The 26,925-nt window shown below is 39.6% G+C and overlaps 2 protein-coding genes across 3 annotated transcripts; both read right to left on the bottom strand.

Moving 5' to 3' along the window:
* Positions 1 to 1,613: 1,613 nt before the first annotated feature.
* gnl1 (guanine nucleotide binding protein-like 1) lies at positions 1,614 to 15,512 on the bottom strand. Its single transcript, XM_003450594.4, has 12 exons — positions 15,301 to 15,512; positions 14,212 to 14,359; positions 12,741 to 12,877; positions 12,471 to 12,622; positions 9,197 to 9,268; positions 7,308 to 7,500; positions 7,010 to 7,108; positions 6,671 to 6,853; positions 4,763 to 4,941; positions 4,297 to 4,474; positions 3,297 to 3,437; positions 1,614 to 3,186 (listed from the first exon to the last, which is right to left on the bottom strand). Exons 1-12 carry the CDS (start codon positions 15,371 to 15,373, stop codon positions 2,915 to 2,917), a joined length of 1,827 nt encoding a protein of 608 aa, XP_003450642.1. The 5' UTR covers positions 15,374 to 15,512; the 3' UTR covers positions 1,614 to 2,914.
* A 461-nt stretch (positions 15,513 to 15,973) lies between these two features.
* On the bottom strand, positions 15,974 to 26,734 carry znf384b (zinc finger protein 384 b). 2 transcript variants are annotated; one of them, XM_005455493.3, is made up of 11 exons: positions 26,509 to 26,734; positions 23,107 to 23,174; positions 22,794 to 23,022; positions 22,224 to 22,337; positions 20,641 to 20,795; positions 20,465 to 20,556; positions 19,515 to 19,739; positions 17,869 to 18,036; positions 17,677 to 17,755; positions 17,398 to 17,556; positions 15,974 to 17,253 (listed from the first exon to the last, which is right to left on the bottom strand). In XM_005455493.3, exons 2-11 carry the CDS (start codon positions 23,170 to 23,172, stop codon positions 16,864 to 16,866), a joined length of 1,677 nt encoding a protein of 558 aa, XP_005455550.1. In that variant the 5' UTR covers positions 23,173 to 23,174; positions 26,509 to 26,734; the 3' UTR covers positions 15,974 to 16,863. The 2 variants fall into 2 exon arrangements, with proteins under 2 accessions (XP_005455550.1, XP_005455552.1); XM_005455495.4 differs by lacking the exon at positions 19,515 to 19,739 and having other exon boundaries at positions 26,509 to 26,733.
* Between the last annotated feature and the right edge of the window lie 191 nt (positions 26,735 to 26,925).

The following is a 26,925-nucleotide window of genomic DNA, read 5'->3' as shown; positions in this document are numbered from 1 at the left end:
TCGCCATGATAAGTCACATGTATCTATGTCTATTAGGCATTCAGGAAGTATACCAACAGCAATTAGTCTGACAATGCTCAACCACATGTCTGAGCTGTCCACTTTGATCGCAAACCTCCTGGAAGATTGTGTCAAACCATTCAAAGGAAAAGCTTAATTATGTGCATCTGAAATTAGGAGGATGTGGTGGACGGGGGACTTCGTAGAAAGACTGTCCTTTACAGCTCTGGGTACAAGCAAATATCATAAACACATCATTAAACAATGCACTAAAAAAAGAGGGGGGAAAAAAAGATGCCAATGAGTTTCTGAGGGTTATCTTCTTTTATTGCAGAAAGCAGTCCAGTCATCATCATTAGGCATACCAGGAATGAAATGAGGAATGCAGCAAATAGCCTGAACACACCTTGAGCCGTTACACTCACACTACACTCTCCAGACGCTGTCAGTTTCAATATTTCCAGGGAAAGAAAACTCCCACATCAAAACAACTAAAACTCTGCTGTGTTTCTAACAGCATGGTAGTGTTTAGCATCTACTTTCATTGTACCAATAGCAGAAATGACAGCGTGTCATTGCTGCAGTGTGATGTATTACACAGTAACACAACACTGTGCTGTGGGATTCCCTCGGCGAACACATGAATGAGGTACAACAGCACACGATAATACAGCACTCAGGATTGGAGCGGGGCCATTGCACATTACAGAGAAATGTCCACTTTCAAATTCTGGAGAAGAGGTGAAGCATAATGTTATATATAATGGAGGGCAGGTGGAAGCTGTAGTGGCCAGTATCTCCTTCTGTGTGTTTTAAAGGAATAGCTTTGATAATTTTTTTCACTTGTTTTTTTAATAACAGTGTTTTCAGTTTACATATAAAGCTGCAGCTAGCACTCTGTCAGCAGTGCACAAAGAGGGACCAGCCAACGAGGGGACGTCAAAAGCTTAAAAATCAGACTTCCACTATCTTCAAAGGCTACTATATCAGAGTTTTTTCCATCGGAAAATATTAAAATAAAAGAGTTTATATTAATTTAGCAAATAAGGCCTCATGAGGACTACAGACTAGTCAGGAACCCCCCTGGGGATCTCAGGGCACTAAAAAAAAACATGCATAATCCCAAGAGCTGGTTAGTATTTATTGCAGGTCGTGGTGATGCTACACCACAAACATCCATGCGAGGTTGCTTTGGATACTAGCGGATGGATCTCGGATCTGTAGTGCAACTGTGAAACCGGAAACCTGAACATTTGCTTTCAAAATAAACACAACTTTTAAACAAAGAGGCAAACTCTGTCTGGTACGCACTGGATTGTTTTGTTTTTTTCCATTATAGCTTAGTGACTTGTTTGCCAGTGTTTGCAGACAAGTTGGTGTCTTCCATGCAACCTGCTGGAAATCAAAGTGATCATAAGGTTTACAGTTCAGGGGGTCACTGATTAGTCTCTAGGCCTGCATCAATGGGGCTTTGGCAATCAATTTAAGAGTGACAACCAGCAAACATCTGCAACCACTTGCCGAATACACATTCTTTGAGCAACTGAGGACTAAGGTATCATACACTTACTTTGTTAAATAGACGTGGGCCAAAGAACCCTCATTAAAGCCCATTCTGAGCCAAATAAAACACTTTTAATCTTGTTTCTTTTAGTTTTATAAAATACTGAAATGTAACAATTAATTGCAGTTTTAATAGGATTTTATTGATGAGGGAGAGTTTCGTCACTCTGCTCACAACACTTCATCGTGGCAGGAATCCACTGCCCAAGAACAATCAAGAAAGAAAAAGATTACAAATTGCAGCTTTTAGAACAGATTAAACAAACTTCTGGCCAATTATGGTCTGATTTTACAAGCATTCGACAGAGTCACGCTAGTCCCAGTCTTGCTAATCAGCTGCTAGCTGTAGCTTTATTTAACAAAGGGCTCAATCTTCAAACATACCTTTTGGCAAAAAAGTAAAAATCAAAAAAATGTTAAACAATGCCTTCAATTATTGTTAAGCAGTCTCGGTTGGATAAAATTCACTGTGTTGGCATCAGCATATAAACATGCTGAATAAGCGCAGCCGAATCCTGGACGAAATACTGACAATCCCCAACAACATCTAAGGAAAACAGTTGTAGTAGTTAAAACACTACAGGTTTAATTCCTGAAACAGCCTCATCCAGCAAGACAGGAGTGTAAACACCCATCCCTCCCCCCCAAAAAACCCACATCAATCTCAGACACAGAATAATGTAAATTCAGATCAGATAAATTATCTCTAACTGACTCATAATAGCAGTAACTGTGCGTGAAATGTTTACTTTATTAGTTCTAGTTTTACAGCCTAACATTTCCCACGTCGTCTCCCACACCCTCTACTCAAAGTTGAGACACACTGTGGTCAATGTAGAAGATTTAGAGTTGTGTTCTTTTAATCTCCAGCTGCTCTGAGAGCCAAATGGCTGCTTCAGTGAATGACATCATATCAACAGTGCATTTGATTTGTTTCATCATACTTTTCCAAACTTTGGCATCTCAGCTGTGAGGTCACTCATTTATGAAGAGATTGATCATTCCAGGCTGAGGGAAGTTACTTCATTTTGTCTCTGAGAACTACATGCAATGTGTGAAGCTGAAGTCAAACCAAACCCATTCCTAAACGCTCCACTTTAAAAAAATAAAGGCTTCAAGGAAGAAGAAGCAGAGCAGAGGCACAGCATGGAATATGCTTTATATGAATGGATTAGAATTGAGCATGTTAATGTACAGAGAAGGTAATGACACGAGGAGGCGGAGGTGGAACAAAAAAACGAGGAGGAATGCAGGTTTATGGGAAACGAAGAACGAAGAGTGGACTGGGGCAGATGGGTAAAAGTCAGAGCAGAGGAACAGGCTATTTCTTCCTTGCTTGCCTCTCCTATTATCACTCGCACTCATTTTCCCGAAGGACGTTGTACATGTTGACCGTAAAGCCAGATGGCTTATCGTTGCTTCGTCTCGGATGCCCGAACCCCTCATCTTCATCGTCCCCATCTCCGTCCTCGTCATCGTCTGCATCCCTGTCTCTCTCTTCCTCTGGCTCGGTGCTGGACTCGCCATCCTCCTCATCGTCCCTCTCTGCGGTTCCTTCTTCCTCTGTTGCTCTTCCTTGAAGAGCCATAATCTCCGGCAAGTCTGGGTGATTTTCCCAGTGCTCTGCAGACCATAAATAATCCCCAAAAGAAATTAATTCCACCCACCTGGCATTTTAACTTTTCGAATAGTCTCAGAGTTGAAATGAAGAGACACAGAGGGCCTTCTCTTACCTCTCAAGCAGCTGTACCCAGGCGGTCTGAGGCAGAGGCACAATCTGCCATCAATCGCCAACCTAAGGAGGCTATTGGCTGCACGGTACACGTCGTTGCGAGCTGCTTTCGCTGTCTTGTAGCCTCTTCTCTCCGCCCAAGCTGAAAGAAGGAAGCATTTTCATGACATAAACTGGTGACAGTCTATCAAATGAAGGTGTAATTAAAAGAGGAGTCTATATTTATTTTCCCACTGGTAATAATGTCTGTGTATCCAAAATATCACGTCTGCCTATTCCTGTGCACAACTGGGCTCTCTTGCTGTACTGATAATATTAGAAACACCACAAAACTGGCTGACTCATTCTTTCATTATCATGAATGAGGCTGTTGTAGTTTATTTTGAGTGCGTTACTAAAACACCGCCCTGCTACTGTACATGGTTGTTAGAGCACCGAATACACAGCTGAAAACAGCCCAACTAATACTTCATACTGCTGCCTGAGTGACATGGACAACTAGCTGTCTGAGTAAATAACAAATACCGTTTAAAGGCCAGAGTTTATATTTGCGACTTACATTTTTAGTCTAAACAATGTGCCTGGGGCTGAGTGCCACAGACAGCTAGGGCATGTCAGTATTTGTTTTCTAATTGTTTTATTGACTCATTTTTATTTTCGTGACGTTGAGCAGCACTTTGGTCAGCATTTGTTGTGATTAAATGTGCTCTATAAAAAATTGACTTTGTTCAATTCAACTTGATAAATGGACCAGTGCATTGTTGGCTGATTTTACTACACGGCTGTGTTGACAAGAGAGAGCAAATAATGGCAGTGGCCCTGCAGCGGGAGGTCTGGCTCTGCTTTGAATTGTACTGATTTTGTTATTTTAGAATCAATAAAGATCCGTGACTTGCATTAAAGGAAGCTTGCCATTTATCCTCTCAATATTTTAGTGTATTGAAGTTTCCAAACTATCCACGACCACAACTCAGATGCTGTGACACTAACTATCACCTTACCCTCGCACACATCCCAGGCGGTCCAGCTGGGCTCCTCAGACTCCTGGTTTCCTTCATTTTCCTGCAGACTGGGATGTTTGAGCTTCAGTATGGAAAGGAAGGGAGTCCTCTCACACAGATAACCCACTGAGCTGTAGGGTTCTTGTAGCTGAGACACTGGGTAGATGCCTGCCAGAATCTATAGAAAATTCATTTAAAGATAAAGACAAGAGGAAGAAATTCAAGAACAAAATGAAGACAGGTCAGAAATTACCTTTGGTAACAGCAAGATAGCAACTAAGAGCTGTTTAAAAATTAAAGTGACAATCACACAAAATACTCCTGGAGAGACTTGAGTAAAATCAATAATCCATCTCCTCAGCTGCGTGAGCGTGCTACTCAATACAATTATGTTTCTACCGCATCTAATCGGGCAAATAAAGTGAAAGTCACATCTGCTTTGGAGTACACAACAGTGAACTTGTACCTGTAACTGCTTATTGACACGGGAGGGGAAGACCAGCCCGGGGCAGTCACAGAGCTTGACTGTCGGAGTGAGGTAGTAGGTCTGGAAGTATTTGGTGTGACCTGGGGTTCGAGACACGCTTACCACCTTCCTTCCCACCAGGCTGTTTATAACTGAAGATTTACCAACATTGGGAAAACCTGGAAAACGAAAGAGAGGTTACAAAGGCACTCATATGTAACAGTGTTCAAGCTCTAGCAATTATTTTTAAGAGTCACTGTTTGTGACTTTATATTCAGATGCCAATAACTACATTCAGTCAGGAACACTAGATTCAAAAAAAGATTAACATTTCCATCTGCAAGAATTTATATTTTACAGTCCAGCTCTGCTCTATGACCTCCTGCCACTCGAAGTGACCACCTTCAGAAGTCAGAGTTTCTCACTCTCTGTCACTTTGTGCGACAGGATTGTAAAAACTTCTTAATGTTTAATGATAGTGAGGTGCATTTTTTAAGTGCATGATGCATTGTCTTTTATTAAAAGATAGAAACACCAACTGTACGGTCACTTCGCACGTCAACACCACAAGAAGGAGATCGAGCAGGTGTTTTTTGTTGCTTTTTTCCTGCAGATAAAGCAGAGGAATAAAAACACTGCCTAAAACAGGCAAATATGAACTCAAATGACTTGCTGGGTGCTCTGTTGAGCGTAATGAAATGCATCATGGGAGGTTGCTGCAGAGCCAATATTTTTCCCTGACAACTTTTCTTGTTGTATTTTATTCTGAAGGCTGAACCCTCCCTCTTCTGCCACACTAGACACTGAAATTACCACCATCATTTCAGCCACAGTTTTGCAGTCGGCCAACATTTCTACCGACATTTCTCACTTCGCCGAGAGGAATTCACACAACTTCTTCTGCATGAGGGAACACCTATAGCTATGACCTGGTGACGCTCACAGACACATCCAAAGATCTAGATGGAGAATTCTAGTATATGTTTAATTTAAGTTAAAGTTATGAGTGAGACTGACCACTAACAATAACAATGTGAGAAGGTACTGTGGGGGAAATAATTATTTGACACCCTGTTTTATGGATATTTGCTTTGTAAGTTTGCTCACTTATAAAGAAATAAACTCTGTCTAATTTTTCTGGTATTTTCATTTTGATGAAGATAAGAATATCAACCAAATCCAGTAAAAACAGATAAAATAAAAGTTATAAATTGATTTGCACGTCACTGAGTGAAATACATATTTGATCCCCAAGCAAAACATTAGTTAGTACTTGGCTGGAACTCTTGTTGATAATCACAGCCGTAAGACGTTTCTTGTAGTTGGTCACTGGGTTTAGACACATCTCAGGAGGAATAGTAGCCCACTGCTCTTTACAGAAAGTAACGAGCAGAAAGTACAGTTTTCTTGGCTGCTGCTTGGAAAATGAAGCTTCAGCTTCCTCACAGATTTTCTACAGAACTGAAGTCTGGAGACAGACTAGGCCACTTCACAAGCTAAGCTATTGGCCTAAGCAGACTGGCTATTAAGATCGGCCGATCTACTAATGGTACACTCGATTATAATCAAGATACACATAACGAACATACCATGATTTCCTTTATATGGCCTTCAGGCTAAACCTATTTGTCCTCTAGTTTTTAATCTGAAAATCAAATTATACTGTTGTGGACTGGTAAGACAATGTTCTTTCCTAATCAGATAAAAGTGAAATAATACTGTGTTCCCAGATGAGCATGTTTTTCTATCTGAAAAAATTATTCTAATTTCTTACCAAAAAAGCAATATCTGGAGAAAATACTAACATATACTTTCCAAGTTTCTTAACAAGAACCTGTTTTGCTATAATTAAAAGAAAATGTTCACTGATTCTGGCGAAAGATTGTTGTTCTCTGAGAAAATGATTACCTATGCAGCCCAATGTAAGAACACCATCTTTGTAGAGTTCCTGTGATGGACCGCTCATCTCCAAAGCACTATCACTTTGATGCTCCACCAAGACAGACTCTGCTCCTTCATCTGTCCGTTCTCCGTCCAGCCGCTCAGAAACAGCATCTCTCTGAATCTTCTGCTCCCAGCTGGAGAGGTCAACTGACAAAACAACAAAGCAACAAAAAACAAAAACATGATCAATAACATTTTGCTGATCGAAAGAAATGTTGATTAAATTCATCGTGTGTATAACTTAATGTATTAATTATTATTATTATTGTAAAAGAAGAACAGTCAATTGACTTTTTCTCCTACCTCTCCCTGATGTGATCTCCTGGCAAGACTTTAGGATATCTAAAGGACCTCCAGCGTAACTCCAGTCAGCCTTTCTCCTCATCCTCTTCTTCTGGAGGACTGTGAGTCAGAACAGAACAGAAAAGTACAACAGTTATTACAGTCACTACTGGGGCTGGACAGACACACAGCAGGTTATTCTGATTACACTGTGCTGAAATAAGTTCAATAAGTGACAGGTTTGTCTTTCTGACTTTATTTTTCATGTATTTCTTCTCTCTCTAACCCCCCCCCCCCCCCCAGCTCTCCCTCTCCTCACCTGTGCTGTATGGCTGGCCACGGTGTGAGGTGAAGCAAACTATTTCCAGGTGGGGGAACTGGGAGGCCATGTGGTGTTTCCAAGCGATTACTAGTGGTGGAGGACACAGGTCAGCTTTGTTCAATACCAGGACCACGTGCTTCTGTAGCTCTCCAGTGATGTAGTGATACAAGTCTGGAGGGAACTGCAGCACCTGGGTGGTATACAGGTCAAGTCAAGAGCAATAGAAACATTCATAGGCAGTTTGACAAAAACAATGATGGAGCTCACACTTAACCAAATCCAACAGAAAATAGGTACACCTTACGTACATCAAAAACCTTTTGTTCACCTTTGGTTTTTAGGCGAGAAGAGGGCACTGAGAGAAGTTGTTGGAACGATGACCTCACTGACCTGGAGGCAAAATACTGATCTAAAGACCTGCAGTCTATTGCAGAGCTAATCCATGGAGGGCTTTGAAAACAAATAATTTATTTAAAACTTTACAGGTAGCTAGTGCCGCAGAGCTGAACCAGTGTTTTCTGCTCTGTTTTCTTTGTTGATAGTTAAAAGTAGCTGCATGCTGAACCATCTGCAAATGAGAGTGACTGGAACAGGGTAATCCCATATACAGGGAGTTGCAGTAGTCCACTCAAGAGGTGATAAAGGCATTCCATAACAACTACTGCCCTTTGAAAAAATAACCCATTAGATTGAGTCATTATAAATAGAAACAAGTATAAGTGTACTGTTTTTAACTTTGCATTAAAAGGGAAAGCACATGTCAGAAGCACAAAACTAGGTTTTATTTTTAATGTGAATTCAGATGTTTATAAAGTGTTTATAAACATTCTTAGAGTAATGCTAAAAAACTAGTTCATGTGTTTGTTACTTCTAGGCTGTATTGATCAAACCCCATCACACTACCTTGGCCCAATAAAGCACTATGATCTAATACCATTTTTTCCATTAGGTCAGGTCCACTCAGGTCAGGTCGGCTCGACTTGTTTTTCAAGGTTTTCCATTAGATGATAGAACCTGGTACAAGGTACATTTTTAGTACCTTCTCCACTGGGGTTCCAAGCAATCTGAGGCAATCTCCTCTCTTCATTTATGGGCCACTACTGACGCCATTAACTTTTGTCTTCTATTTCCAGTAGATTTGTGTTTTATCTTCTCAGTGCTCCTTGTTCTGATGGAGATCTCTTCCTCTTAAAAGGGAGTTCTTCCTCCCTACTGTTACCAAGTGCTTGCTCACAGGAGATCATCTGATTAGTGAGATTCTCTCTCTCCAATATGGAAATATATTTTCCTTAAAATATAAAGCACCTTGGAAAGGATGTTGCTGTGAACTGGTGCTATATAAATAAAACTGAATTGACTTGAATCTTCAGGAGCAGATCACACAGACACACACTGAACACAGCAGTAAGTAAATTCAGCTCACTTCATCAGCAAGGTCACAGCATCTATACAATTTAATGAGATGCTGATAAAATGTTCCAGAGTGAATTTTCTGATAAACTGAAGAGACGAATGAAGGGTCAAATTTATTCACATATAAAATACGGTCATTTATTTTCTTCTCAAATAATCAGCAGACAGTTTTGGTGCAACTCATGAAACTCAATTTTACATCTAAAAAATGGGTAAAATGACAATAAGCGTTCGATGCCAATGCAGCATTTGAGATAATTTTCTAATTTATATCTTTTTTTGTTGTCTGCCAGCGTACACCTACAGGTAGTAATAGCTGTATAGAAATCTTGCTATCTACTCAGCGCCCTCTGTTCCCACTCAAGGCTCTCTTTAACAAAACCTGCTTTCAGGATAAAATGCATCAGGTAAACAAACAGATAAATAATAACTATTGACTGTGTCTCCATCTAGTGGTTACCAACTCTACCTACCGGATGCCTGATGTCAACAATGAGAAGAATCACATCCGACATCTCCAAGACTCTCCAAAGCTGCCTCCACGTCTAAAGGAAAGAAAGTAAATGGGGGAGAAGAAAGAGGTTTAATACTGTAAATAAAACAAATTCACTAGTTCCTTTTTTACTCAACTTGAGGATGTGTTAGAAACTACTCGAACATTTTCCAAGTGACTACACACAAATATAAAAACCCAAAGACAAAGTCAGAGTGGTTGCTTGTAACGGTGTACATGAAGAGCGTTATTTAACAAATAGAAAGCTCTGCTCTGACCTGCGCAGATGGATACCGAGTTTCAAGCTGATTAGCTGCTTGACCCACAACTGTTCAGCAGGTTCAGCTGCAGTGGGCAGCTGTTTTCAGTGAAAAAGCTTTAAATAACACAATGCACCAGACCTCCACAGCTGACAAACAGCAGACCAATGCAATTATTAACTAGCCGGTGAACATGGTGGAGCATTTAGCAGCTCAAGAGCCAGATGTTTAGTTAATTTGCAGACTTCATTTGGGAACCAAGAACAGGGATTGAATATTGGACCTAAATTTCCCAGGTGGTCTAAACATTCACTCTCCAATTGAATGATGCTTCATAACTGCCACACGTGTATTTGCAAAACTATTTTCTTAAAGTTCTTATCAACTTGTTTTTACTGCTTTCAGAGAGCCAAAAAAGTACAAAAAGCAAACTAACCCCTAACGAGTTTCAGGTTTATTACCTGTCATTTTAACGTGTCAGTGTTAGTGACCCGTATTTAACAGCATTTAATCTCTATCACAATAATCACTAATGTTCAGAGGAGGGTGCATACTTATGAGAGGAAGGAGTGTAAAAATAATCACCATGTGACACATGTGGTCATTTGCACTGTCAAAACCACACAAAGAAGCTTAATGTTTTTTCTCCTGAAATAAGAGTGAAGGGCACTAAAACCAGTAGCTACAGTGCTGAAAAAGGCAACATTAACTTAATCAACTGAAAATGGTCATTTCACTTTTCACATCGGATGTAGATTTAGATGTGAGGGTACAATCTGCTCTCTACTTCCACACTGGAAACTGGAATAACCAACACCATTTAAACCAAAAAACGAGGCCCAGAGCTTAAAACGTCCTACACTGTCATATTCTTTGCACTGCAGTACTGCATATTTCACAAACTGAGAAGCTGGTTTCACATGCAAACACCACACAGAAAGGCCTCAGGGAGGTTTGAACCTCTGAGGCGATTGCACTAACCACCTTACCATGTACCGTCCAAAGACTACCCTCAGTGTTTATATTTGGCGAAGTGACAGACAGCTTTCAGATGTTTCTATTAATATAAAAAAAAATAAGTTGCAGGTTTAAGATAATATTCCTTTAAAGTCTAATGTAATCAACCTATTTGGGAAAAACAACATGTTCAATATGCTTTTTAATCTAAATTATATTTTTCTATTATTCTGATTTCCATTTAAAAAACAAAACAAAAATAAGCAGACAATTTCAGACTACTTAGAATCACCTATTACACCAGCCCTGCCTCTGCTGTGATATGGCTCCAGAACCCCCCACTATGAAATTAAATGATCTGCAGGGCTTGTGGTTTTGAACAATATTGTTATCGTTTTCATACTCGGAGCAAAACTGAACAATAACACAGCATGCAAGGAAGATATGATGGTGCTTTTACCAGTGGGAAATATCAGACAATACAAAGCTATGTTCTATAACTCTTTGTAATCCCTACATCATCCTGAGCTAAGAAATGAAATAATGAGTCTGTGGTAAGTCCTGGAGGCACATGCTGGATAACAGCTTGAACACTTATGCCTTTAAGACAAATATGGCACAGCAGGTCTGCTGGGTAATCATCAGCTTACCTAAAAATGTGTTAACAAGCAGCAATACTTCATGTTTCATCTGTTCTCAAAGAGTCAGACACGATTCATGAACACAGACTTTTTGCAGAAGTGTTCTGCCACCCAAAAAGCAGTTACCACATTACTAAAATGGCTCCATGACTGCAAAACGAAGAACAATATTGAGAAAAGACACGCATGAAAGCACAGTGGCACAGCAGAGAATTTCATTAAATTAGTCACTAGCCCTGGTTCAGTGTGAAAATGACGAGGTTTAACCACAGTGGTGTGGCGTGTGATGATTCAACTGAAAAAGTGGAGGGTGTTTTGACTTGTTGGATTCTGGACAAAGGTCGTTAGACTGAACACAAGCGTTACATTTATATAAACTAAAGCCCCGTGAAGATAGAATCATAATTATTTAGGCTTAATATTATATTTAAGCTTATGCATACGTTCAATAAGACAGATCTGTGTTCACTCATCTGCCTGCAATCCTGGGTCACTGGATTACTAGCTATTCTTCTGCTTAGCGGTGCTGTCAAACTTAATTATGTTGTTATCACTCAGGGCCAACCATTTTCATGCCCACCTTCTACAAACCAGCCTCAGTTCTGTGTGCTTAAATCTCTTCTGTCATTCTGCCTTTTCAGATTCTGATTCATACTGTTTTGTAGCTTCATCTGAGTCTAATGGCCAAATAATTTCTAATTCAAACTCAGTGCTTTAATGAATTAAATTCATTTCTTTTGAAGGATCTCTCCTTAATTAAATTAAATTAAATTAGTAAACCTCAATAGTCACTTAATGACCATCATTTATTTAGCTTTAAGACTTATGAAAATTAATTAATAACTAAATTATGAAAAATAAATAAATAAATTAAAATGTGATGGTGGTGTTGAACACAGGTTCATGGGGAGGTGGGGCCTCACAAGGGCATCTGTTAGTCCCAAAAGCCATAATCCTTCCACAGTTTCACCTACAGAGATATTTACTCCTTTTAGATAGATCCTGGTAACTAAATTAATTAGCTCTCTTTTAACTGCCTTGGAGTGCATGAGTTTGAGCTTTTATGTAGGGGTGAAAGTGCACAAAGTTGTTTTCTATGCCCATTATTTTGCTTTCATAATCATCGGAAGCCATACTCATAATTGAGATTAACATCTGATTAGGTGCTCAGCGACAATAAAAGCAACTTCATAGTACAAAGGTTCTCCTAAAAATCTGCACTTCAGCCTGAGTTAGTTTAGGCAGCAAAGGCACTCCTGGAACTTTTAAAACAAAATTTGACCTGCAAAATTCACCACAAATGCTGCTGAAAAAAACATAACCATCAAAACTTTTTACAGTTCATTATTGTGCAGTGGCACTTCTTCAGTAAAAACAAACTCCTTTACTTAGTTACCTCCAAATTGTGCTCAAAGTGGCTGAGAGAGCCAGGTGGGTTTCTGGAGTGCAAGTCATCCAGGTAGTCTCTGTACGATTTCTCCTCTTTCCTCAGCAGGCTCTCCCGTGTCATCTCATAATTCCAGGACGGCCGTCGTGGGAAACCAAGGCCTGGCAGTGAATAATCAAGTGTTAGTGTGTCAAGCAGTGACCCACTCCATTAGCCTACTCTGCTCATGTTTGGTTTATTTTAGGATGAAGAAAGAATTAACACCAAAATGAATCAGACCTTTCTCTGAGGGGTAGATGTCATTGATGTCAACCTCAAGTTCTTTGTCTGACACTTGTTGCAGCACCTTTTCCCTGGCCAGCTTCTTCCTCTTCTCCACTTCCTCTTTACTCTCTTTCTCAAAGTGCAGTCGGAACCTAAAAAATGAGAAAACCCCCTGTTGAGCCTTTGTATGACTGTCTGCTGTTATGATAAATTAATGATAAGCCCCTATCCAGTGAAAAATGCGCTTTCTTCTTTTTCCTACACTTGAAAGGTTGAACCACATTATTTCGAAATATATTATATGAGCATTTGATTTATACTGGGGGAAAAAAAACAGGTCAACTATGTAACGTCCTACAGACCTAATTTATTTTAACCTAATTTAGGATTAGAAGATCACTCCCTACTTGTTTAGAGATTTTTATTTTCCTTTTTTTTCCCTTCTCTCTTGTGGTATCTTCACTTTCTAATTTGTTGTATATTTATAATAATTAAAAAAATTAAACAAAGAAAAAGACTGTATAGACAAAAGTATTGGGCACACCTCTTAATCTTTGAATGAAGGCGTTTTCAGTACAGGCAAATTGATCACCAAACCATGTAATCCATCTTTACAAACATTTGTAAGAGAATATGTTGTTATAAAGGGCTCACTGAATTCGACTATAGTACCATAAAAGGATGCCACCATTACAACAAGTCAGTCTGGGAAATTTCTTCCCTCCTAGATATTCCACAATAAACTGTAGGTGGTATTATTGCAAAGTGAAAGGGTTTAGGAACCACGGCAACTAAGCCACAAAGTGGCAGACAAAGTAAAGTAACAGAATGGGCTCGCTTAGTGCTGAGTGCGTAAAAGTCACCGACGTTCTGCTGACCCATTAACTGCAGTGTTCAAACCTCCTCTGGCATTAACATCAGCACAAAAAATGTGTACGAGGGGCTTCGTGACATGGGCTTCCACGACTGAACAGCTTCTGCTGAGTGTCAGTGGCTTTTAAATACTTTTAATGTGTGTACGTAAAGGCAACAAATTCAACATTCTGAATTTTCAATTTTGCCTGGAAACTGATCCTGATTGAGTAATCAGCATAAAAAGGAGGTGTTAAAGCTTCAATTCTACAGTGAATATTAAGAATGGACTTGAAGCATGAGACAGTTTGTGTCCAGCAGTTAAAATTGTGAAATGAAAAACCCTCCTTATTGTTGTATTCTTCTAAGTGTTGTAGAATTTTTATTTTTATAATTAGAATGAGATTATAAGCGTTATAATTACATTTTGACCTCAAATCCAACACAAATTATATTATTTTTGTAAAATTCAACACATGTGAATTTATCTTATTTTCTGCATGATCTTCTAAACCTCCAATTAGTTATCAAAATGTAGCCGCTTCCTGCTTAAGCCTCTTTTTTATGTGCGACTTCAAGCACAGGCTGCTGGATTTCGCTCAGTTTTACAGAACAAGAAAGTGAAACAACTCACCTGTTAGGGTCATATCTTCCTTCTCTGTTGAAGGGCTGCTGATTTATTCTTCTAAGATCAGTGGTCTCGCTGTCTGAGGTATCTGACTGCCGCTCTCCTCCTCGCTCCACACTGGCATTGCGACTGCTTGGCCCAGAGCCTGTGTCACCTGGAAGATCACAAACCAATACCAAGAAATTTTCTTTTAACTTATCTGCTGCTGTGCTTATTAACATGTTTATTGGTTCATTTTGGTGGAAATGTTTGGTGGAAATGCTTCCAGGCATAAATTAATTTGAACATGATAATGTTTATGAAATTCACATCCAACTATCCTGACCTCTTGATTATTTAATGGAGGGTACAATAAATCCATAATCTCCTCCTGCACTGCAGAATTCATTGACTACCCTGTGTGGATGACCTGACCTTGGTAGAAAAGACTTTCAGTGTATGTATTAAAGTGTTTATTGTTTACAGTAAGCACTTGAGTATAAACCTTGCTATGAAAACATACTTTTGTTAATCACGCTTTAAGTGGACCCAGCAACACCTAAAGGAAAGGCAGGATTTTTCAGAAAGTGCCTAGTTGCAACATGCCTCGTTTTGACATGTTATGTCACATTTTATGGCTTCCTTGATGGAAACTAAATCACGTTATCACTTGACACGCCGACTTATTATTACTTGAAACATAGCGAGCACATGGAAAATCTTAAACCCAACATGCTATTAGTGGTAATAAATTGACCTATTGACAGCACCACGGCCCAAGACCTCTGTTAATGTGGCTCTGTCTCTAGTAGTTTCTATGGTTAAACAAAAAGCACACGGCTTTGCATTATTTAACACATTTAACGCAAGTCTGTGCGCTAATTTTCACGTACTTGCCCACTCCGAAGGCAAAGTTATACCACACTGCTTCTTATTGACTGCTAGCTGAAACAAGCACTGGCTTCAGTTTACGGGCTAAATGAGTGATTTGATAATCAACTTAAGAACCCCCGACAACATGCAGACACAAAGAGTCATTGCAGTTAAACTCAGCTATGGAGCACGGACCGTTAGCAAACTGCTAAGCCTAGCATGCTAACGGCAAAATACTGTTACCTCTCTTTCTCTCCCGTTTGACTTGTAGCTGTTTCTTCTTTTGTTTGTTGCTAAATGGCTTTTTCCGGGGCATAGTTTAAAAAAACAAACAAAACGATTAATATATTTATATATAAAGAAAGCTATGCAGTATGTTTTGCTGCGTAAAGCTTCTCACACAGCTTTCTTATTGGCGTTATTTACATGGATGAAGTTTCTCGACTCATACACTTTTCAGTGACGCCATATCCACTGCAGACTGCGGAGAATGACGGGAGAAACCAATTTTAGGTGTTGGAAAACCGATCAATTTGTGCAATTGTGGGGCTTTATTTAAATCTCAATTTACGATTACACTTCAAACGATTAAACATCCTTACTTTGTGTATCATTACGTAGAAATATAATCTGAAAATATCCGAGAAATTGATCACGACACCCCCGTGCTCTTATGGTACAGTCCACTTTTGTAAACACCTCACAAATTTGCACATTCCAGCAAATATACCTGATCCACGGGCATGATTGTCAAAAAATAAACATAAATGTGTTTATTTATTTTTAAGAAAAATAAAGACTATGTGAAAGGAATTGGGGGGAAAAAAGGATAAAAAGTTAAAGTGCCCCCATAAAGCAATTACAGCATATATGAAAATAATTAAAAAGGCAATAAAGTAGAAAAAAATTAAAAAGAAGTAATCACTTAGAGGGTTTTATTTTTATTATAAGCAGAAAAAAAATCTCATGAGTCATTATGTCTATGAATAAGTGTTATAAATGTTGTTACTATGGAAGTATAATAGCAGAAGCACATTTGGATAACACTACTTTGAGGACATACATACAAAGCAGTACAACTGGATTACATGAACAGGCTCATCACTCTCTCTCAAAGGGTATGTGAAGGCCTGCAAATTGATTTAAATACATTATGTGTTTTACCATATCCTTTAAGCACGCAATCATACTTTATAAACTGGTATGATATAACTTTATATACGTGATTGCTATTTTTTCTTTCCAGAAAAAAAGGATCACAAGCATCCATTGTTATAACTTCGCAGAGTTAATAACGCTGATGTAAAAACTGAAAGTTTCTGTATGAAAGTATAAAAAAATACTTTCATAGTCAACTACTAATTTCAATAAAAGGAAGTCAGTAATTTGAGATGGCCACAGTTGTATCTGTAGGGAAGAGCAGGAGGTGTTAAAAGTAAAGTGAAGTATCTCTTAGATGCTTCCTATTATAAAACCATCACTGTGATGGACTGAAACATTTTATTGCAGCCTTTACATGCACGTCAGACTGGACAGCTAAGCAAACAAATCAAACAAGGCAAAAAAGAAAAAAAAAAGAGATAAAACTTAAAAAAATAAAACTAAAATTATAGTCTTCAATTTATTGTGTCATGGTATCGTTTCTCCTGTCTGCCTCAAAAAAATCATTCAGGCACAGTCATTTGTTCCAAAGTTTCTGCATCATCTTAGTATTGCTTTAATTATTCCACTCTTCATCCTCCATCTCTTGTTATCATGAATAAATTTTAGCTTCCCAACCTCCCACTCTCCCTCCTTTCATCTTCTCTAAGAGTTGAGGTGCTCCACTTGGATGGTGGATGCTGACACAGTGAGACAGAGGTCCTTGTGGGTACTAATGTCCGCCACACTGACTGGCTTGTACTGGATGTCGTTGGCAGACACTGTCTTGTATTGATGGAGGTCAAACGGACAGGAGATGGATTCTGTCTGAGGGTAGTTGCTCTGGCTGTGTCCTTGCTGGCCCCTGCCCGCCGCTCCACTCCCAGCTCCTCCAGGTCGGCTCGATGCTCCATCTGCACTCTCTACCCGGCTCTGAGCTCCAGCCTGGCCCTGGGCCTGGCTTTGGTTCTGTTGTGCCGGCTGTGCTGCCATGACTGCTGATGCAGTCAACTGGTCTGGGTTGTGTTTCTCCATGTGTTTCACCAGATACGTCTCCTGAGATGAAGGGAGGATAGGTAGAGGGGAAACAGTGGAGACATGACTACACGGTGTAAAGTAGCTGCCAGGTGTCTGATGCCAGTGAGGCGATTCATAGTGTTGCATGTAGTAATGCTCTTCAGAAATGGACATTTGTCTTACTGAAGTGTAAGTGCGGTTGCAGAGACCACACGAGTAGATCCGGGCATGTTTGACAGTGTGTGTGGACATGTGCACCTCCAGGCTCGCTGCATCTATGTATCCTTTATTGCAGTTGGGGCACTTGTAAGGCTTGTCTTTGTTGTGTTGACGCCGGTGAGACTAGGGGAAAAAATTGTTATTGGTGGAGAAAAAAAGGCATACCAATACAGTGGAATGTTTTGAGAGTTAGTTAATACCCAAACACTCCATGCATAAGAACAGAACCAAACTCATTCACACCTGTAAATTTGAGAGTTGCGTGAAGGATTTCTCACAGCCTGGGTGACTGCACTTGTATGGCCGATCTCCGGTATGAATCCTGAATAAAACACAAAAAACACACACATGTACAAACACAAGCGCCTATCACTTTCAGGGTGACCTAACCTGACCGCAAGGAGATGAGAAACCCTAGACCAGTGGGTGATTTACCTGCTGTGCTGCTGAAGGTGACTCAGCTGTCTGAAGGACTTTTCGCAGTAGGAACAGGTGTAGGGTTTCACTCCGGTGTGGATGCGGATATGTTGGGCCAGGTAACTAGAGTTGGCAAATGACTTGGTACAATGGGGACACTTGTGGGGCTTTGCATCTGTGTGGTTCCTGATGAGAGCAGACAAGATGGTAAAAGAGAGAAATGAAAACAGGACTGTAAGGATAAACTGAAGACAAAAAAAAGCCTCATTTTAAGATAATCCTCTTAATTTATCATTTCAGGGAAAAACTTCTCATACAAGTAAATTAAAGCTTGCAGCGATGAAGCACAGAGCAATGAAACATTTGGAAATTCTGAAGACCCCTCCCCCCCCAAAAAAGCTATACTGATTACGGCCGGCAGTAATTACAAAATTCACATGAACATCCAACAACATTAATAATTTTATCTGTCTGGACCAACTCGATTAGATGGTTAAGATTTAAAAACAAGAGATTATATTAAAGGGGACCCATTATGTTATGTAATTTTCAGCTAATACTGAATTTAACATGAGTAGCTTTTTAAGCCTTACAGTCCAAAAATCACTGAGTCTGTTACTGCCCCTTGATGCAGCCCCTCAGCTGTCTGAAACAAGTTGTTTTATCTCCTTCTCTCTCCCCTTGAGTCAATTTTCTCCATCAGACAGAAGGTCTGAACAGCAGGTGGGTGGGGAATCTATGCTCCTAGCCAGAGCTGTGTCCCTGAGGTGACCACTTTATGGATATTGACTCTCACTGATAACATACAGAGCTAAGAGTTGAACAAAATATCTACAACTAAGAGAACAGTCTAAAAGCTGTGTTTTTGCCTCACAGAAATTACATTACGCTGACTTGTTTAATATGAAAATCCGGCATTTTAATGGTATACATATGCCAGAAAATAAGAAAAAGCATAATGGGTCCCCTTTAAAACAATAAAATAATAAATACTAACACGTTTTACAAATGTATCAGTTTATCATGCTTCCCGAAATGATGGAAAATTGATCCGAGCACGCGCCCCCCCCCCCAAAAAGGATGAAACAAACATGATAACAGAGCATGAAAGCAAAGCATGGCAGAACATCACTATTGAGTGGAGAAGGTGAGAAAAGCACTGACAAAGATATGAACCATCAAATCAATAACACAAAGGGCTGTACAATGGTAAAGAGCAACAATACTGTCAACTTTATTTTTTAGAAGTTTACTTTGAAATAATTGAAATAGGTATGTGTGTGTCTATGGAAGAAGCAGTGTCAGAGGACATGACAGCACATGCAGACAGAAGAACAGAAGGTGCAGTGCAAAAACGAGCAAGACCTGCAGAAACACAGCAAAGACAAAAACAAAGGCAGGGGAAAAAAACTAAAGAAAAGAAAAAAATTTTACGGCCAAAGGCCAGACTTCAAAGGTGTCATCTGAATTTTAATATGCTGAAAAGGTCACTGGATGGAACTGGCAACATGCGAGCCAACATCCACAAGGCAATGTAATATGGTCTGCACTTCACTGTCTTCACCAGGATGGAGAAGAACATAGGAGGGGTCTTAGCAGGACAAGTTAAGAGAACAGGGAATATGGTATGGGGTGGGTAATGGGGTTGGGGGGGTCTGTAGTACCGTGAGTGCTGCTGTAAGTGACTGAGCTGCCTGAAAGATTTCTGGCAGTAGGAGCAGGTGTAAGGCTTGGCCCCACTGTGGATGCGGATGTGCTGGGCCAGGTAGCTGGAGTTGGCGAATGACTTGGCGCAGTGAGGACACTTGTGAGGTTTGGCCTCTGTGTGCGACTTGGAGTGGATCTGCATGTCAGACTTACTGAAGAAGGTCGCCGCACACATCCGGCACCTACAGGCGTAGAGACAGAGAAATGGAAGGACGGGATGGAAGTACAAGGAGGAGGAAAAAGAGGGAGATGTACAAGAGGAGGAGAAAAAAAAAGAGAGAAGATGGGACAGAAGAAGATTAGGAGACAGGGTAATGGAGCAATGACCCACAGAGAGAAATAAGATATCACAGAAAATGAAAAGAAAAAAAAGAAAAAAAACAATGAAGACAAAGGCGGGTTAAATCAAATAAAGACGACACAACCAGACAACACAGTGAAATGTCAAGGGAGAAATCAGTGAAAACTGAGGAGGAAAGGTACACAGATACTATAAAAAAAGAGGAAGAGAAGGACACAGAAGTGAGATCACAGCTCAAAGAGCATGCTATATAAGGACAAAAGGGAGAGTAGAAGACAGGTTTGTGTCCAGTGTGTGCAGACGGAGAGAGCATCTACAAAGCATGTATTTGTTTTCTCAAATACATTTTTAGTAAAGAATTAAGCACCCATCACAAAGCCGGTGTGTTCAGCCACAACATGCAGTGAAGAGTGTTTGTCTGAGGAGTCGGCGTGTCAGACGCTAATATCCAGCACTGCCAAGGTCATCTACAAAAGCTGAAAATCTCAATGCTAATTTCCAGAAGTGAACAGAGAAACAGATGTATGCATATTTCACAGCCAGAGCAAGAACAAATGGAGATGAGCAGCAAGTATTTTTTTAAAAATTTAATAAATAAATAAATACCTGTATGTTTTCGTGCTATCTTTCGAGGCATGGTCTTCGTCTTCATTTGAGAGATCATATGGATCTCTAGCATGATGCTGCAAAGTTGTCACCTATTGATAATAAAATTAAAACTGATTTAATGAGCAGTTCATTGCATCAACCTTCCTTTTGCACATCTGTAGCTGTTCTCTTACCTGGCCACCTGGCGTCAGATGAGCCAGTATTACAGTTTCATTTCCCGGCATGCCCAGAGGACCAACACGAGACACTGTGGTCTTCTTCTTTCTCCCTCGTTTGGAGGGCGCTGGCATCACAACCACATGTGAATTCCCGTCCGCTTCTTTTTTTTCTATGAGAAGATCGACAGTCACAGGTTAAGATGACGGAACAGAGGTTTGAAAGCAGAAGGTGGAACAAGTTTGTAATAATCCCATCGCTATATTTAAATATCATCTACATAATGGTCTGTAGGTTCACTGACGTCAAACCGAAAACCAGAAGATGCCGAAGGAAGTCTAATGTGTTTCAGTATAATCGACATGTGTTTCTTTTATAAATATAAGCACATTTCATACTGAAAATCTGTATTTATGTTTGTTTTTTAAAAGCAAAGACAGCAAACAGCATCTATTGTGCTGGAAGACATAAATTTACTTGAAGGGAAGAACCATAAGTTACTGACACAGGCTGGGTAATAAAATAGTTTATTAGCAGGTAGTTTTCTGGTTTTGTTACTCATCAGATCACTCTGTGCCTTGTGGACAAGGGCACTGATGTGTTCATAGCTCAGAGATGTAATTAACGAACAGCCTGAACAAAGTCTAACTTAGCACTGCAAAAAAGACTCTCAGTCAGGTTTGATCATGTTCCAAGTCATCAAATCATCATTAAATGCTTCAGACATTTTTGTCCCCTGAGTTTTTACTGTCAGAATTTTCTTTTTCTAGTCTCAATAACTCCATAAGAAAACATATAAATGCCCCCAAAAGCCAAACATTTGACAAATGAGGGACTCAGTCAGTCATTAGTCATATTAAACCTGGTTTATGCTCATTATAGTGACCCTCATGAACCATGTGCCACAAGTACTAAAAGCACAAGCCATGTTAAGTGTTGTTTCAGTTTGTCGTGCACCTGACAATTTTTGCAACCCGGTGTACACAGCATAGCTGAGAAGCTATGAACACACAAGAATAAGAATCCTTTATTGTCATTACGTGTTCACACAACGAAACTTCGTTTGGTAGCTCCGAAGAGAATGGGCCCTTAGCGCACCCTTCGACATACATATATATATATGTACTGTACATACATATATACGACTGTGCTGGTCTCAATGATATAAACTGAAGCTCAGACATTCTCAGATTACAAAGAAGGAGATGCAGCAATGCCTTCAAAATGAGACTTTCTGGAGAAACCTCTGTGATTTCTTAGCTTCTTCTTTCTAATTCTTCTACTCATGTACCAGCACTGATGAAGAGTTGCTGCACCTTTTATGTAGGAGAGGACTTCAGCGAGTTCAGTGCGCACTGAAGCACTAGCAAGTAACGACCATGGGGCTGCACAGGCGTCACAGTCGGCACATACCAAAACCAATAAGGTGACCATAAACCAGGCTTTACACAATACCCTGAGTTCTGAATTGTAGTAAATCTATTACACTGTTTGATCCACCCATATAAGTTCATAATCATTTACATAGTAACAATATTGTACTTCTAAGAAACAAGTTAGCCAGTTAGCCAGTGTGTGTATATAATAACATGTTCTTCACCTGAAGAATGGAGCGCTGAAACAATCATGGTTGTTGCAGGATGGCCGGACACAAACGACTGAGAGGAGGTTGGAGAGACTAGAGTTCCCTGAGGAGTCGTGATCACCAGACCAGCTGCAGAGAAAGAGACAAGAGCAGAGATGAGAAATTGTCTAAGATGAGCGGTGTCACTGAGGTTGAGGAATTCAATTTACAGCTTCAAGAACATGTTACCAAAGGCGTTTTTTTTAACTATAATCTACATCTCCAAGTGTAACAATAGCACCACAAAGCAGAATGTTTGTAATACAGTGCTAAAGTTGTCTCAGTTGAGGAAAACCTAGAATTAAAATTCTCAGTTGTTCATTTTACCCCCATTTGTTCTATTTACAAAGTTTCTTCTCATAACCTAAATAACTTAACACACTGTTGTTACATTATACTTCAAAAACTGAGCGTACGGGATCTAAATACGGCCTTAATATTTGGTGTTTCAGTGTTTTTAACTCATTCCCCAAATATGTCAACTCTTTCAACCTCAAAACTGAGAAAGAGACGCTTAAAGGTTTCTAAACACAGAAACAAGCCCACCTGCTGTCATGATGCCTGTGGAGGGGACAGGCAACACTGTGATGTTCTGGGTGCTGTGCGGAGGGTGGAGGTGCGCCGCACTACCAGCCTGGCCTCCTCCATCTGTCTTGGCCCCAGGCGTGGGGATGGTGAGAAGAGTCGTCTGGTAGTGAGATGCAGAGGAAGCAGAGAAGGAAGCGCTTTTTTCCTGTTGCTCTTTTACTTTGTTTAGGAACATGGCATTCTCAATCTGTCAGGAGAAAGCAGATTTTTCTTTGACGGAAACATTCTCTCCCCGTCACCAACTGATTGAACAGTAAATTTGCGGCCTAACCTGTCCGGGCATAGTGGGGACTGGAGACCAGAAATATGATGAATTAAAATGAGAGTCTTCCATCATTTCTGCAACGACACAAAAGCAGCAAGATTTAAAAACTTTCCATCACAACTGGCCAACTAGAATTTATTCAGTTGAATGAAATTAAAATGAGCTAAATGTATCTTATATAAAACATAAAGTCTAACTTTAGAGTTGTTTTGGAAGCTGACGTTTGTAATAATGGTACATGCACTGTGCCATATTACATTTAGTCCAACCTCATTAAAACACTCAAAGTAGGAGGAAGGAAAAACTTTTCAGTAATGAGAAACTTCATTGGGTTCGATTGCTAAAAATGACCATAAAGCTGAAGCAAAACACCCATCGATAAAACCATTTTAACAGAAAATTAATTTTTTTAGCTTTACGATTCACTGGATAGCTTAATAATTGAAAAGCACTGGTTTGAGTTAGGTGTACCTAATGAAATGGCAGTGAGCCTTTTTCCCCTCACAGCTGCTTGTGTACATTAGGACTAAAAAAAAAGAAGACATTTCTACTAGAGTAATTAAAAATTGTAGTGAAATGCTCATGCAGTGTGTTTCTATGCAATCTTAATGATATAATTCCCACACCAAAGAATGTGTACTACATTATTCTCCTGCAGATCAATGACGAGACAAAAACCAGATCAATGCATTACTATTTTAAGGGCTCACCCACTACAAGGATTTCCTGTTAGGAGGCCTCTGGGCAAAAAAGAAAAAAAAATGTAGTACCGGTAATGGTTTGTCAACCCTCTCAGTTCATTTGTGCACCTTATTCCTGAAATATGACATGGCTTCCTGAGTGCTGACTGCACACTGCAGAGAACCAATTAATTTGAGAACATACACCTTGTTAGCAAAACCAAGAGAAATAATGAAAACCATAAATCTGAATCTTGACATTCTTCAAGATGGGGATCAGGTAATAAGGTTGGACCTAAAGAGCCTCGCCATGTCAGTCGCTTCACCTTAGCGGCGGGTATAAAGCAGACAAAGTTTGTTGACGCAGCACGTTGTTGTGACATGTTTTAGAATAAAAAGCAAAGGCTGTTTCACTTCTAACCTAAGTGTACCAACAAGTCAAACCAGGACATTGAAACTAAAGTAGAGAAATGAAATTAATGTAATTCTGGCTTCTAAAAGCAAAACAAAACAATCCTCCAAAAATCAATAGGACGCGAAATTATTTTAAAGAAACTCACAGCAAATGACTGCAAAGCGTCTGAAGGGCTGTTTAACTCAGTTGTAATGCAAAAGTGGCCTCTGCAGTGGTGCACATCAGATAATTGGCATGATGCAGGTTATAACACTGTGGTGACGCTTTTGTTTGTTTGCTTGTTTTATTCTCACCTGTAACCAGGTTTGATTCAGTTATCCTGTGTGAAGCACTGTGGTTACTTTAACTATGCTGATAAGGCCCCAGGGTCAAAATCAGCCCTGAATGAGGCCAACGTGGAGTTTATAACTTACAGTTCTGCTTTTTTTCCTTTGTGATACGAAATATTTCTACTGTAAGAAAACCTGGTTGACAGGGTGTTTTCCAGTTCAAGAAAAAAAATACAGTTAAGAGCGGAGTATATTATTGAGTAGAAATACATGCACTGTGTTATCATTTCCCACTGCTGGTTTTCATTTGGCTCTGGCTAAAACTTTTTTGGGTACTAAATAAAAGATCCAGTTAATCAAATTACTACATACTAACTCCCCAGTGTGAGGGTGGAGGTTTTTTTAAAGGGTCCCTGAAGGTGTGGGTCTCTTGGGGAAGCACTAGGCTCAGTTCTGTGACATCTTATTGCTACAGATACAGTTTAAAGAGGGGGAAAGGGGGAAAAAGATTCTGTTTTTCTTAATTAATGAGATAATTATGTTGCAAAAATTTTCATTAACAGAAGAAAATGTGCGGTTGCTCAGACTGAAAATCCCAAAAGAGTCTCTGTTGATTTAAAAGCTTCATTTCATAAGCATTAATGTTTAATTAAGCTTCATTTAATACAATTTTCTTTAGGTTCAGGTCTGAACCAGTGGGAGATACTGGTGTCTATGAGTAATATAGACAGTACTGTAATACACTGTTTATCAGCTTGATATTACATTGTTTCTCCAGGATCTTTAGCATATAAGACAATCCATGAACATGTGGGTATCACCCAACCTTTCTAACTTAAAAGAAAATAAAACTGTACTGCTTCACTGTTTTCATGAAATAAAGTTTAATATTACAGATGCTACTGGAGGGATTTTAAGAGATGTCATTAATTCAGAAAATACTTATTGTCAGATTATTGTATTAGATTTTTGAGATACTTGGTACATTTATATGATAAGAAAAGCAAAACTAGCATGTTGGTCTCATGGATGAGTCATTAGAGATATTTCAATTAGCCTTTACTTTTGTCTTGATTTTTTGTTGTTTTATTGTTCATTAATTTCCATATTAAGTTTGCTGGTTTCATTTTAGTTCCTTTTGTTGGAAAATGTTTAGTAATGTTTTGGTCTTTGTACAGGGGAGAATTTTAGAAGCTCAGATCAATAAAAACACTTGACTAAACGTGTGCACAGATCCCCCCCCCCCCCAATACTGAATATGTTGACAATTAAAACGTATTAGAAAAGACTAAAACTGAAGACTTGTAATTTATATTTTGCATTTCACTTAGATTATTAAGGAATATATGAAATACTGTTTAGTTTTTCGTTTTTGTTTTGTTGAGAGTTTGTGTTACTTTTTATTATTTCCGTGTAACTAACATGTATTGTCACACCCACTTTTAGTTTTGAGTTTGGTTGCCTATTATAACCCTGTCTGGGTTCAAGTGTTTGGCTCCATACAGCTGTGATTCCATAACTGCAGCTCTGATTAAGCGTCCAGATGTGTTAAAAAGCATTATTAAATAATATGAGGTTAAACTTTCCTGCCCGCTTTCCTATATTTCAGTATTTAGCGGAATTAAAGGGGATCCACATCCAGCTACTTAGCTTTAAGTTGGCTCTGCGGAATAAAGTCGGGCTAAAAGAACTACAAAAACATGAACTTTTATAAAACGCCACACATCGGAACAATGTAAGGCGCAGATCTACAGCAGGTCTCCATTTGGCCTCCGTGCATCCTGCAGTTATTCAGGCCCGACGTGCTGATTAACATACATTTAGCAGACACACAGTGTGAGCCCGTGCTGCCTTCCTGCTCGGGAAAAAAATAAACGCAAAGCAATGAAAAAAACCAAAAGCATAAAAAAAACTGAAGCGAAGAAAAAAAAAATAGACCATCCTCACAGACTTCCGGCTGTGGGCACGGGCGGAGAGGCGGCAGCAGAGTCGACCGAATCTACCAAAATTTACTACCGACTGCGTGGAGAAGAGTGGCGTTTACCGGAGCTGACGACTCCGCTTTCCTCCGCGAAGCTCCAGCAGGCCGGGATAGTTTGGACACAGTTTCCAAATCTGTCCAAATTCCAGTGAATCAGTGAAGTTTCCCCCCCTCCTCCTCTTTTTTTTTCTCTCGCTCTCTTTTTTTTTTTTTCGTTTTTTTCCCTCCGGTGAGCCAGTCGCTTCGTCTGAGCTTCACTTCCTCCTGATAAGGTCGTCAGACAAAAGAAGTGTGTGCAGTGACGTCACTTCCGCTTTCTGACAGGCAGTTAATTTAAAAAAATCTAAAAAGTCCGCGATCAGCTGGTCTGTGTTTTTTTAAGTTGTAGGAGTGGTAGTAGTAAAATAAACAAATAAATAATTATTTCACTGTATCGCATGTCAGCTTTTACTTACGAAGTGGTAAGTCCCCAGTGGTGCG

The sequence above is a fragment of the Oreochromis niloticus genome, linkage group LG11 (genome assembly GCF_001858045.2).
Source record: "Oreochromis niloticus isolate F11D_XX linkage group LG11, O_niloticus_UMD_NMBU, whole genome shotgun sequence".
NCBI classification, from domain to species: domain Eukaryota; kingdom Metazoa; phylum Chordata; class Actinopteri; order Cichliformes; family Cichlidae; genus Oreochromis; species Oreochromis niloticus.
The sequence above is the reverse complement of the archived record's forward strand: the minus strand, read 5'-3'. Positions and strand labels throughout refer to the sequence as shown.